The sequence below is a fragment of the Porites lutea genome, chromosome 14 (assembly GCF_958299795.1).
Source record: "Porites lutea chromosome 14, jaPorLute2.1, whole genome shotgun sequence".
Taxonomy (NCBI): Eukaryota; Metazoa; Cnidaria; class Anthozoa; order Scleractinia; family Poritidae; genus Porites; species Porites lutea.
In genome coordinates, this window is record NC_133214.1 from 21,002,663 (window position 1) to 21,015,052 (window position 12,390).

Sequence of the window (12,390 nt, forward strand, 5' to 3'; positions counted from 1 at the left end):
GTCACCTTACAAAACTCCATCAAACACTCTGGCAGTGAAAGGGTTCAGAGAGTTGACTAACCGCTAACAGTCTACCGAAAACTGGGCAACCAGTGCACACAAACCGGACACCCAGATGTCCACCTGGCTCAAACCTTGACAGCTCTCTGCCCTGAAAAAAAGCACTTATTTACAAACTTATTATTTTCCGTATCTTTGACACTAACCTCTCGCATATTGATCTGTGGCATCTTGTGACGCTGTTCTCGATGTCTACAGGGTGATACCGCATGCCTCGTAATACCATGGTCTCCTCTAAAGGTCCGACAACGAATAAAGCATCGTGCCGGGCTGACAATGAAAATTAAAAACACGCTCCGCTTACTGCACTTTTCAGCAACAAATCATGACGCACGAAATGCAGCGAAAGCTTGAATTTTAGGTCGCCAGTGGATGTATCTGTTATATGTATTTAAATATTTTCTATATTTTCTTTTCTTGTTTATTTGCTTTCTTTGTGTTACTAAACTAATCTTTTTCGATGTGTGTTAGTAAAAGGTTGACATTGTTAAAAACCCGGGTTGTCTATTCCCTAATAATTAACAAACTAACAACCTTTTCAAGATTATTCATTTTTCTGCTTGGGAATCCCAATTTTTATAAAGCAGTATAAACGATAAAAACTTTTGTAGTTTCTTGGCTTAACGTCAACAGATACAAACACAAAATAATGGTTCGTTTTCGCTCGCATACTATGTGCTGTTCAGCAAATAAGCCAGTTCTTGTCCCCCCCAAATTTTTCTCGGGGAGGAACAACACTGGACCCATGGACGCGGCGGAAATCGAGCTCATGGTTCTTTTAACTGATACAGAGATTAGCAGAGCCTCAGGCTACGGACATTTCTATAACACAGACAGCTCTTTACAACGGACAGTTACTCAGGCATACTTCCCCATACGCTTGACTCTCTCTATATCTCCCCAGGGCGTCCATGTTAGGATGTATTACACAGTGCCGGAACCAGTTCTAGAGATAAGAGGCGAAGGGAGGGGAGGGTCATCCAGACACTGAGAACCTTGGGGGAGGCCCAGTCTCCAAAATATTCTTCGGCCCATCGGGCCTCAGGTTGTCTAAAATAAATGGGGAGGGGGGAGGGGGGGGGGGGACACGGGTCCCTCCCCTGGATCCGCTACTGTTACTATCTATTTATATTCCTGGATCATATTACATGGCAAACTTTGCACGAGTAAACCTACCACCATCCGTTTGCGTGAAATCCGTTCTCTTGATAAATCCAAGACATCCCGTCCTTGCGTACTGTACCCCCATATCTCCCGACGGGCCTGTAGTGAGTCTGGCGTTAAACCGGTCTTCTGTTTGGCTATCTTCGCCTGTCATGAAGTAACCGCTGCCATTGTGCGGGCTATTCACCCAGATCTGCAAACATTTAAATTCAATTAAGGGGTATCTGGACGATATTGTAAAGCCAAACCGAACGCAAAATTTCGGTCCATCAAACTTAAGGCAGAAATCTATTATACACAATTCACAGTCTTCCAATTTACTAACATGACATACCTCTCCAAGATGTGAGTCTGCGCACATTCCTTTCGTTTCTGGATTGGCGATAACCACTTTGACACCAGGCAGTATCTGATTAAAAAAATTGTATTAGAACATGATTTAAAAGGGAGTTTATATATATCCAAAACCTCTTTTGGGGGGAAAAGAAAAAATAACATTTTTTACCCTGACGTTTAGCGCTCAACTTTGTCTCCCGCTTCGCGCATGGTTAAAAAAGACAGATCTTAATTTGTTAAAGTTACCCTAAAGTTTCATGTACTAGCAAATTCAACACAACCATTTGCGTTCGAGGACAAAAGAAGCCCTTTTGCCAGTATAAGGAAGAAGACCTAAAGGGGACTACAAAATTATCCAAAAAATTCCTACCTTGCCCGATTCTAAAAGGCACAAGCTGTGTGGACTGCCTCTTTCCACAAGTGTCACTCTACAGAAGGCAAAATCATCATCATCATCATCATTGTTATCATCATTATCTTTGTAATATGTTATTTATCGTTTCTACTGCATCAGAGTCACTTGAACTTTGAATAAGCATCTCAGTGGACTAGTTCTTCCAACGCCTATTTAAATATATTTTGTCTTTCTACGTGACTATACGAAGAATAGATGTCATCCTCCTGGACTAAAGTTGCATTTAAAGCATTAACCCTTTAAGTCCCAAAAGTGACCAAGATCAATTTTCTCCTAACAATATCCATACATTGTCAACAAATATGTTATGAGAATAAATAACATGATCACACAAGAGAAAATGCCTTGATCTATTATCAAATTCTCTCAACTGATTCTTTAAGGAAATGTATGGAGATCAGTTTGGAGAATTTGTATGTGGATACTGGGGCTTAAAGGGTTAAAAAAGCTAACGGCACGAACCATCAATAAACAGAAAACAATGTTGCCCCAATAAGAAACAGTAAGGACGACAGCGTGACAGTGAAATAACTACCTGTCATTTCGTAAAGCTCTTGTATCCACGTACACACTGGACGCCTCCGGAGTTGACGCACCCTAGAGAAAAATTGCATTATAAAAAAGTAAGTCAGAAAACCAAGCTGATGAAGCAAGTCACAAACAGTTCAGTAAGTAAATTATTTTGAGAACTGGTACCACACGTTACCCTCCATGGAGATGACGGACAAAAGGACTATAACGCCTATATCCCACCTTCCTCCCTGACATGTTATCTGTAACACAACATTTGCGAGACTCGAGGTAAGCATATCTACCTGTGTACAAATGGCCACATTGACTCTGCATCCGAACGATGTGCTAACTGCGCGGGGTGAGAGACCCAAGCCAGAGAAAAGTGTGGAGAATGCTGTGGTAAGGTTGATTCTAGGTCTCTCCTCAGCCACAACGACACAGTTTCTAACGCAAGTAAGGTTCACTCCTTTGGACTGAAAGAAAACAAACAAGAAGACCATTTCAACATTTTCCTTCTTCGAAAGCTCTAGAGATTTGGCCCAGGCTAGGTGCCACCTACAATTGTGGGGACGGGTATAATAAACTGGTGCTAAACGCCGCACCAGAGGGTTTGATCGAGTTCTTTTCATTTTACTTGTATCCCACTAATCATCCAAGCTCTTTGGCAGTGACCAACTCGAAAGCCTAAGCTCCTTTGGTCGCTACGCACATTTCATCTTTCATGATTTATGTAATTTGTTGTTTTATTTTTTCTTACTTTTGTAATGTATTGTAATTGTTTGTAGTAATCTCTTGAATTAGTGCAAAAAACAAAGAATCTGAAATAGGAAATCTAAGGTCATCACCTATCTCATACCTTAAGTACTGGTATTGACTGACCGAGTCCCTTGGTACATAAGTCCATGACGGGGTACGAACAAAACGTGTCGCGAACTGGAAAAGAAACAAAATAAATGAATCAAAGTCCTTGCAGTAAATGCAGTTTCGCACTTTCAGACTTCTTTACACATAGAGATAATCAAACACAGTCGAGTGAACAAGATGTTTGGGCTGGGCGTAGTGTTAAAGATAAAGTAACTGTTGACTGTAAAGGTACCAAAAATTTAAGGAAACAATGTCGGAAACGAGTGACTCAAATATGCAAGAAATTCTCACCTTTATATTGACTAACTACAGACAACCACAGAGCTGGGTTAGTTTCCAGGTCTCCTGGGGGTATAAGGAGTGTGTGATGACCAGAGTACACTCTGTAATATAATAGCAATCATAGACTTTAATTAGTTCAAAGAAGGAAAGGTTACAGAGAGCGGATTAGCAACAATCAAGCTTGACTAAACGGTTTCCTGGTTGTTGCAGTGCGCAGCTGGGTAAAATAAATTTATTTTCGCACCATTTTCTTGACCAATCGCACCGTCCTTATACAGCAGCTTCGAGCTCTGATTGGTTGTTGAAATGGCTAAATGTGCTGTAATTGGTCAGACAAAGCGCCTTTGCCTTCCTTTTAAAATCCTCTGTTGTGACATGCACATGCACGCTTTCCAGCGCTTGGCAGCAGCTTTTTGTTTCGATTTCTGATTGCGTCATTGGCATGGCATGGAATAATTGTATCATGAACCTTTTTTCCCGCGCTTGGCAGGCGGCCTCATGTTCCATTCTCTGATTGGTTCTTCTGTGACTGGCCAGAGTAACTGCTTTCGCTTCGTTTTTACCGATAATCGAGCAAACGTTATATTTCCTTCTACATACCCTGTCAAACACCATAGCAAAAACCCTAGTCCACAGTAGGGATCAAGGCAGACAGCAATATCACGGGAAGGATACAGTTCACAGGCAAGCTTCATGGCGCGACACAGAGCAGTCACTGCTGAATGAGACATCTTAAAAGAACCAAAATAAAGGAGAAAACGTTTACGTGTTACAATCTTTACATGCACTTCAAACCTGCCTAGCGTAATAAGTCACAACGAAGAACACACTAAAAAGCAGCAGCTTTCTAAGTGAAGAAGAAGATGAAGGTCTTTAAAGGCAAGATTTTTGATTCGACTGAGCAGTACGTCATTACTTACGTGTGAAATTCAGGACAGCAGTTCTTTGTCAACATTATCAATTTCAACTTGTTTAACTCTTTCAAAACTAATAGTGGCTAGGGAAATTCCGAAAAAAATTCAAATTCCTCTCTGTATAATCCTAAGAAATAAACTGCACCATAGAGAAGTTCAGGCAGACGTTTGAAGTGAATAGTAACACCAAAGGATTTGAGAAACTAACCATGGCCCCGCTATGAATGATAAGGGTCAAATATTGGAATACTCCTAACGTGAGAGAGATGGTACAATTAAGCCCGTACCTTAACCCCTGACAGCATCCCGGTTGTAGAGACACTAAAATCCAAATACGCGATCATTTCCGCCGTTGGAGCCCTGTACGGGTTAGTAAGCTTCTTTTTAGGGGCATCATCCACTTCTATCACTGTGGGCCACGATTTTATGTCCACAACCCCCAGAGCTTCCTTAGACCGCAGCGCCTTGGCAATATTGTGGGTTGTGAGTACAGCACGTGACTTGCTCACGTCAATAACCATTTTCACGGTCGGGAGGGTGGTACTGATGTTGTTGGCGTGTGGGGGACGGACGGGGACAGGAATAAGACCTGTTAAGAAATTTTAAAGGAAATCAAATGCAGTTGAGATGGATGAAAAAATGAGATCTTAATTACGAACCCGAAAATAACTTGGTTCAATCATTTTTTATAGAGAAGTTTAATACCCTACCAGCATAGAGACATGCAAACACTGCCACTATGAAATCCACACCTAAATGGAGAAATAACAGTTCAGCAGTTAATAGTGTTAATACGTATGATACGTATCTTAAAATAAGGCCATACAACCATTCATCAATTGTCTTCCCCCCCTCTCCGATTCCGCTGGATGTAAAGGACCTGAGAGAACACCCTTGCCAGGCTTTTACCTTTTTTTCAACTACATGCTCTCTACAAGCTGGAGAGGATTGAATAATAGGCTGCTATAAAACCCAAGTTAAGGAGTAAAACTCACGACAGCAACGGCAGGAAAAGGTTACTTATAGGATGCTCCCTAAAATTTCCACGCAAACATTCCATCAGGCACGACTTGTAAAAAATGGGCAAATTTTCCTGCAATGGCATCCTTAGGAGGCGCACCCACGTTCAAAAAAAAAGCGAGAAATTCGTCGTTGTGAGTTTACGGCCTCTATAACACGTCACATCAGGACGTTTCACATCATAATCGTTAACTCCACTCTCCAACTCTACCAACAGGAACACAAAGTGACAACTGATATCCAATCGGATCTCAAAAAAAAGAGATGTAGCGGGCGCCAAGCGCGGGAAAGGGTACGTGATCAAATCATAATTGATTTTGGTATTGCATTTGATTGGTTGGGATAATGGCGTGAAATGTTGCAGCCGATCACAACGCGTCAAGGAAGTTACTTACCAGGAGTAAAGAGAAGTGCCACATTATCACCGGAGCTGAGGCGTCCTTGTTCAACTGCCATTTGAGCCACCCGCTCCGCTCGCTTGTGTAACTGAGTTGTTGTTAGAAGGGAGGCTACAGTGCCCTAGAAAGGCGGAATTCACCTTAAATTAAATTTCAGGCCATCACCCTACCGAGCCCCGCCATCAACACGTTGAATTACAAGACATACGAAGACAGAATCTACAAGTGTAAGTTACCTTAGAATTGAGCAACGTGAACAGGGTATGATCAGGCATGGCTTGTGCTCTCCACTTGAGAATTTCAGCCAAAAATTGGTACTGAACAAAAAACAGTTGAAGTTAATTTATTTATTTCTATTCATGATTAGCATTATTAAACATCAATTTCCGTTAAGTTTCTTAGAATATTGATTTAAATCATTTGAGGTTACTAGGAGACTGGGTCTAAATTGTGTTGAACTGCATTGTGGGAATGTTTAAGGAACGACTTTTGACCCAGTCTCCCACGCAACCTCGTAATAGCCAATCAAATAAGCTACGGCGTCTTCCAAAACAGTCCCATAGTGCAATGCGACACAACACGGACCCAGTCTATCGCGCAACCTTGGAATTGCCAATTACGTCGTTTCCATAGTCAACACTCTCATAAACCAAAACCCTCGGCCAATGAATCCGCGAAAAAATCTTTGTTACCGCATAACACAAGTTTCAAGCGTCAGCTATATCTTAATACAAAACTAATTCTACAGATGGTTTACCTTCTTTGCCATATCACTGTCCTCTTCAATGTCTGCGATCTCTCTCCCAGATGCACCGCCTATCCTTGTCCCCATCACAATGTTACCAACCATTGTAGCTGCAGGACCAGGCTCTAGAAAAAAAGAGTCAAGGGGTGTTAATAGTGAACTTACACAACAGGTCGGGAGAGGAAAGAAGACGACAAAGCTTGTAAGACAAGCGTGACAATAATTTTGTTTGAAATAACTTTTCGCCAAACTTTACTTCCCTTTAAACAAACCTTTTTGTAAACCGACCAGAAAACATTACTGTTAAGTGAAGATCACGACATGACACACAAGTGACAGCCTCGTCACGTTTGTCACGCACAAACGTTCTGCCGTCCTCTTGCGTAAACTCACTAATAATTCATGGAGGTTTTGGAAAATGAGTTCGATACTTTTCACGTTCTGATTGGTTGACACCCTTGTTTTTACTACACCAATAAAAGCAAAGGGAAGAAAAAAAAAGGGAAAAAGAAAGTTTTCATTACAAGTAATGTTATAAACGGAAAATGCTCTTTTTTCCAACGTTTTTTTTACTCTGAATATTGCGAGAACACTAAAAAAAAGCGTAGATCATGGGTGTTCTTTTGTGCATTGAGCATTCTCCAACATCCCGCGTAGTTTTATTGCCCCGGTTTAACGAAAGAAAGTTCTGACCACTTCTTGAACTAATCATAAGCCACACTTCTATCCATCTTAATAGTGGACACAGCTTTTTCTTACTAGGGACAGATCAAAATTAAGGAAAATTCTGGCTATTGCTTGAACCAATCACAAGCCAGCCTCTACACTTCTTTCAATAGTGGACACGTGGTTTTCTTACCAGGGTGTTTTTGCCTTGGTTGAGGTAGGTTTGTCACACAAGTATGGGGACACATCAAAATATTAGCTGGATGCAGTGAGCCATCCATGAACTTCTGCCTTGTCTCGTGAATGTGAACACCCCCGCCACTGTTCTACAAGAACAACAATTAACTTCAGTCAACAACTTGTAGTACGCACCACAAGCCTTGAAACCCAGATCGAGTCAGGGACAGTGCAAGCATAATTCTGTCGCTGTTGAAGTACAGCACGCTCATCTACAAAGCTTCCTTTTGATTGATCGATGGCAGAATTATCATTCTAAAATTTTTACTTAGGGGGTACCAAACGCTTCTAGCGCAATTCATATTTATTTAAACATTCTGGCTGAGCAGGTATGAGGATTTCCGAAGATATTCTCAAAACTTTTCGAGAATTGCAGTTAATCTAGCCTAAGAAAAAAACCGACACTTCGCGACGCCACCCCCCCCCCCCCCCCTGGTTTCCCCGCGAAATGACGTCTGAAAAACGAGCGCAGAAATTTCGTACTAATGACGTATCACCGCCCAGATCTGGGTAATGCTTCTGATTGGTTGAAGAAAATTTCCCACGCAGCACGACCAATCAGAAGCACTACCCACAGATCCGTGTAGTGATACGTCATCAGTATGGAATTTCTACGCTCGTTTCTCAGACGTCATTTGGCGGACAAACCAGTGGTAGTGTCGCCAAATGTCGGCTGTTTTCTTAGGCTACAGTTGATCTAAATTTGACTTGAATCCTAACCGAGATGATGACACTGGGATTAGACGACACCACGGAAAATTTTGATGGCTTTTGTTTTCGGCAAAATTTAGCGCAATAAAACATGGCCATGCATCAGTACTGACTAGCAAGTCTGTACAGTAACGTTTTGATCAATTTTCAACAACGTACCTTTGGTAAACCACCAGGTGCGACTAAACATAAGCAATAAATACCAACCTGCAGAGAAAAAAGGTTAAAAAAGCATTACTTCCTTTCTTGCAAAGTGTTAAGTCCATCAGGATGCATCAGCAAAACAGATCAAGTAAAATCCAAGACTTACATTGTGAATACTATCAACAGCAGGCAACACGTGACTCATCCATTGGAAACTCTAATTTCAGAGGAGAAAAATTGTTGAAGTTAGCACTGTCGTACCTCTGATACTAAGATTATAGAGCTTTACATTCTGAGACGAGTACGAGCTACGAGTACGAGATTTTGTCAGTACTAAGTAGTGCGCGCGCGTGAACTAGCGTCATTTTAGGATTTCTTCATAAAAAAAAAAACAACGCTCTTACCTCCTCCTCAGTGCACTGTGGTCGTTGTTCGGCAACGACAACAATTCTGTCGTCTTTAAGAACCGTAATGGAAAAGATGGCAATCCTACGAGCAGGAAAACATGCACATTTTGAACTTGTCCTATCACAAAATCATCAGTTTAAATTTAAAAGGGATAACCCTAATGGTTTTGATGATTTAAAAACAAATGGAGTTACAATAAATCCTCTATTCTGAGGGGGGCTTATTTACTGACAGCCCGTTTGAGGGGGTGGGGGGCTTATGTAATTTAGTGAAAAATAGACTCATGGTATCAATTCTCCGTAAAAACTAGACCGTTCAGTGGAAAACCTCGGGCATATGATGCAGCTGAAAATGAAAAAAAAACAAAACAACAACAACAACGAGCTTCCAGCTGTAGGATAAATCATACCAGATCGTGGATCAGTCCACGTGAAGTGTTACAGACCATCATTTAAGAATAAAGGGGAAGGGGAGGGGAGGGGAGGGGAGGGCTTATTGAGAGGGAGGAGAGGGCTTAATAGAGGATTATGGTACTGATTCACAGTTTAAAGTTAGCCTGCCTTCTTCTGTAGACAAATTTAATTGGATCCAACTGAAAAAAAAGGGGGAGGGGCTTATTACAGAGGGGGAGAAAGGGGGCTTAATAGAGGATTTAGAGTTCACTAATTCCCGGTTTACAACTAACCTGCCTCTGTAGACAAATTTAATTGGATCAACAGCTAGAATAGTAGCCTTTAGATCATCACAATTGTGTCTTCTACCACTGACTTTGATTATTCCATCTGCTGTGCCACAGACAAAAACTAGTCCACCCTGGGGAACAAACAAGACAAGAGTATTAAGGGTAAGTTCAAACATAATTATACTTTCAAGCTCACAAAGGTGTTTTTAAAATACGTTTACTGTCTACGCCTACATTTAAATGACATAAGTTATCACCGTAAACTGAAATGGAATCCAAACTGTAAGTTGTAAATTTAGATTCTCACTGCTGTAGTTTCAAACTCACTAGGCTACTAAGTTCAACTGGTTCTTGAGCATCATGAATTTTTTTGGTGTACTCGAGTTATCCAAGAACAATTACAGGACTTGCTTTGAGTTGAAAGAAATTTGATTATCTGCTTAGATAGGCAATTTATGGATATAGCTAGAATGTGAATGACACCTAACTGCCTATTTGCATGTTTTACTTATGTTTTGGTTGTATGTGTAAACAAGCCTTAAGGCTTTAGCACTTGCTTTATTAATGTAGCTATGTACTACAGAATTAAACAAAAAGAATACAATGAAATAAACTTACAGGTCCTAAGAATCCCAGTAAACCAGTTCTGACATAATCACTAGGAGGATACTGTTCACAAGGAGCTCCATCGTCTAAAGTTGGTTGAACCTAAGGATTAAAAGAGAACAAAATAAGCTGAGCTAGTTGAAGGGGGCTAGGTCAAAATACATTAATTTTATCTTGCCATTGTAGCTCTGGCCTTTAATTTCAATATCAAGATACAAATTCTTCTTTCTTTTCCCATACATTTCTTATAAGAGAAGTGCAAAGAATTTGTTAAAAGACTGATCATCACCTTAACCCTTTAAGTCCCAATAGTGACCAACATCAATTTTCTCCTAATGATATCTGTACATTGTCAAGAGACCAGGTTATGAGAATTAATAAAATGATCACCAAAGAGAAAATTCTTTGATCTTTTGCCAAATTCTCTCAACTCATTCTTTAAGGAAATATATAGAGATCAGTTTGGAGAATTTGTATGTGGATATTGGGGCTTAAAGGGTTAATACTCATGACCTCCCTGTTTATCAAAATAAGAAATTTGTAAATCAAGAAAAAAAAACCCTTTTCCAAGTATGACACTATGATGGAGTAAGATAGTAGCTTTTTGGTTGAGTTTCAAGGAGAAAATGATCATCATTCAATTATTATCCAACATATAAATACCTTGAAAGTTTGATTAGTCTTGCCAGCTAGTCCCCAGTACGCACTCCCTGTGGCACCAGATGCAATGCACAGTTCACCAACCTCGTCACTTTTACACAAGCAAGGAGGTCCTTCAACTTTAACCACTGCTATTTTGGCTGCAGGAAATTCGAAAGTACAGAAAAGATTGAATTAACTGAACCTTACAAAAATTATTTTGGAAACTGTTGTCAGTGGAAAGTCTTAAAGAGATAAGCAATAATTTCCATAGTATGATAATAAAACTGCCCATCAAGTCAGTGGATCAAGTCCTAATGTATGACCTTTGAAAGCCTTACACTTACATGTAAAAGACCACTTTTCATGAATAAACATTCATACTTGACTCCAAGGACAGAGAAAATAAAACAAAAAAACTGTAATTCGCATCCCTGAACCTCAAGATGATTTCTTTGCGTTCACCATGCCCCCTGATATACTGAGACTGGTCTATTCTCCAGTAATTTAATGAATATACCATGAAATGCAATTTCAGCAACATTTTAAAAGCTAACCGGGCAGTTGTTTTTTTATTTATTCTCATAAACTTAAATGTTTTGACAATCTTTCAAAAGGTGGCTTAAAAAAGAACAGCATATTCCCATATTCCAAACAGGTTTACATAAAACACATGGATCAAACATTACAACATGACAACAATAGGGCATACCTCCCGGTAGAACTGTCCCACAATCCTGTAAAGTCAGTGACGTCAAGGAGCCTTCCTTGTCAACTCGCACAACTCCATGACTCAGACCAGATAATGACAGCACACCTCGACCGGTAGCAGTTGTTCCTGGTTTACCAGGTCTAAAACAACAAAAAAAACAACAACCTTTATATTTGTACTCTCTAAGAAATTACAACAATGAATGTATTGAAAATAAAATTTGAGTGATGGCTATCTGAAATAACAATAGGGGCTTGCAGAGCCAGGCAGGCAGGCAGGTCTAAAAATGTTCCATACATTTCTTTGAAGACAGAGAGAATTTGCTAGATCACCTAACATTTTCTAGGCCTTTGGTGATCATTTCATTTTTATAAATTCTCATAACATTTTCTTTTGATGATGATGTATGGATATTGTTTGGAGAAAGATGATGTTGATCACTATTCGGGTTAAATTATTTACATCATTGTCTTTGGAAAAGGATTGCAAGATAAAAAAGTTAGGTTATTTCAAGCTGTGACATAGTGTCTCAAACACAGATCATTTGCAAAAGTTGCAAATGACAAAATAGACAGTCATCTCATAATTCATTCTAAAAGCAAAAGGTTTTACAAGTTTAATCTCTGTACCTTCTTAGTGCAACTGTCATTGTTTCTGTTGAACTTGCACAGGGACAAAGAGCCTCAGGCTTCAGGCCTTTGGCCTCAAAAGCGTTAAGAAAGGAATCACAGGCTGACAAAGACCCTAAGGAAAAAAAACAGCAGTGACAACTATAACATGAGCAGAGAAAAAAGGAAAAAAAGTAGTTGACACATTTTGAATTTATTTCTTGTTTCAATTATTATTGTCTATCATTAAAAATGACTACTTTAGA

General features: G+C 40.0%; 1 protein-coding gene across 4 annotated transcripts in view; it reads right to left on the minus strand.

The window, feature by feature from the left end:
• LOC140925209 (disco-interacting protein 2 homolog A-like) overlaps nucleotides 1-12,390 on the minus strand; it is a 32,752-nt gene that overhangs the window by 2,571 nt on the left and 17,791 nt on the right. For all 4 annotated transcript variants that reach the window (XM_073375190.1, XM_073375188.1, XM_073375187.1 and 1 more), the window contains 23 exons: nucleotides 12,146-12,260; nucleotides 11,517-11,656; nucleotides 10,829-10,965; nucleotides 10,178-10,267; nucleotides 9,563-9,690; nucleotides 8,874-8,958; nucleotides 8,636-8,686; nucleotides 8,485-8,532; nucleotides 7,571-7,703; nucleotides 6,724-6,836; nucleotides 6,203-6,283; nucleotides 5,964-6,087; nucleotides 5,259-5,300; nucleotides 4,836-5,137; nucleotides 4,235-4,365; nucleotides 3,644-3,735; nucleotides 3,345-3,421; nucleotides 2,791-2,961; nucleotides 2,511-2,572; nucleotides 1,931-1,988; nucleotides 1,559-1,633; nucleotides 1,237-1,417; nucleotides 207-330 (listed from right to left, as the gene is read on the minus strand). In XM_073375190.1, coding sequence (XP_073231291.1) covers nucleotides 207-330; nucleotides 1,237-1,417; nucleotides 1,559-1,633; nucleotides 1,931-1,988; nucleotides 2,511-2,572; nucleotides 2,791-2,961; nucleotides 3,345-3,421; nucleotides 3,644-3,735; nucleotides 4,235-4,365; nucleotides 4,836-5,137; nucleotides 5,259-5,300; nucleotides 5,964-6,087; nucleotides 6,203-6,283; nucleotides 6,724-6,836; nucleotides 7,571-7,703; nucleotides 8,485-8,532; nucleotides 8,636-8,686; nucleotides 8,874-8,958; nucleotides 9,563-9,690; nucleotides 10,178-10,267; nucleotides 10,829-10,965; nucleotides 11,517-11,656; nucleotides 12,146-12,260 — 2,560 coding nt within the window. The remainder of the gene's footprint in view (nucleotides 1-206; nucleotides 331-1,236; nucleotides 1,418-1,558; nucleotides 1,634-1,930; nucleotides 1,989-2,510; nucleotides 2,573-2,790; nucleotides 2,962-3,344; nucleotides 3,422-3,643; nucleotides 3,736-4,234; nucleotides 4,366-4,835; nucleotides 5,138-5,258; nucleotides 5,301-5,963; nucleotides 6,088-6,202; nucleotides 6,284-6,723; nucleotides 6,837-7,570; nucleotides 7,704-8,484; nucleotides 8,533-8,635; nucleotides 8,687-8,873; nucleotides 8,959-9,562; nucleotides 9,691-10,177; nucleotides 10,268-10,828; nucleotides 10,966-11,516; nucleotides 11,657-12,145; nucleotides 12,261-12,390) is intronic.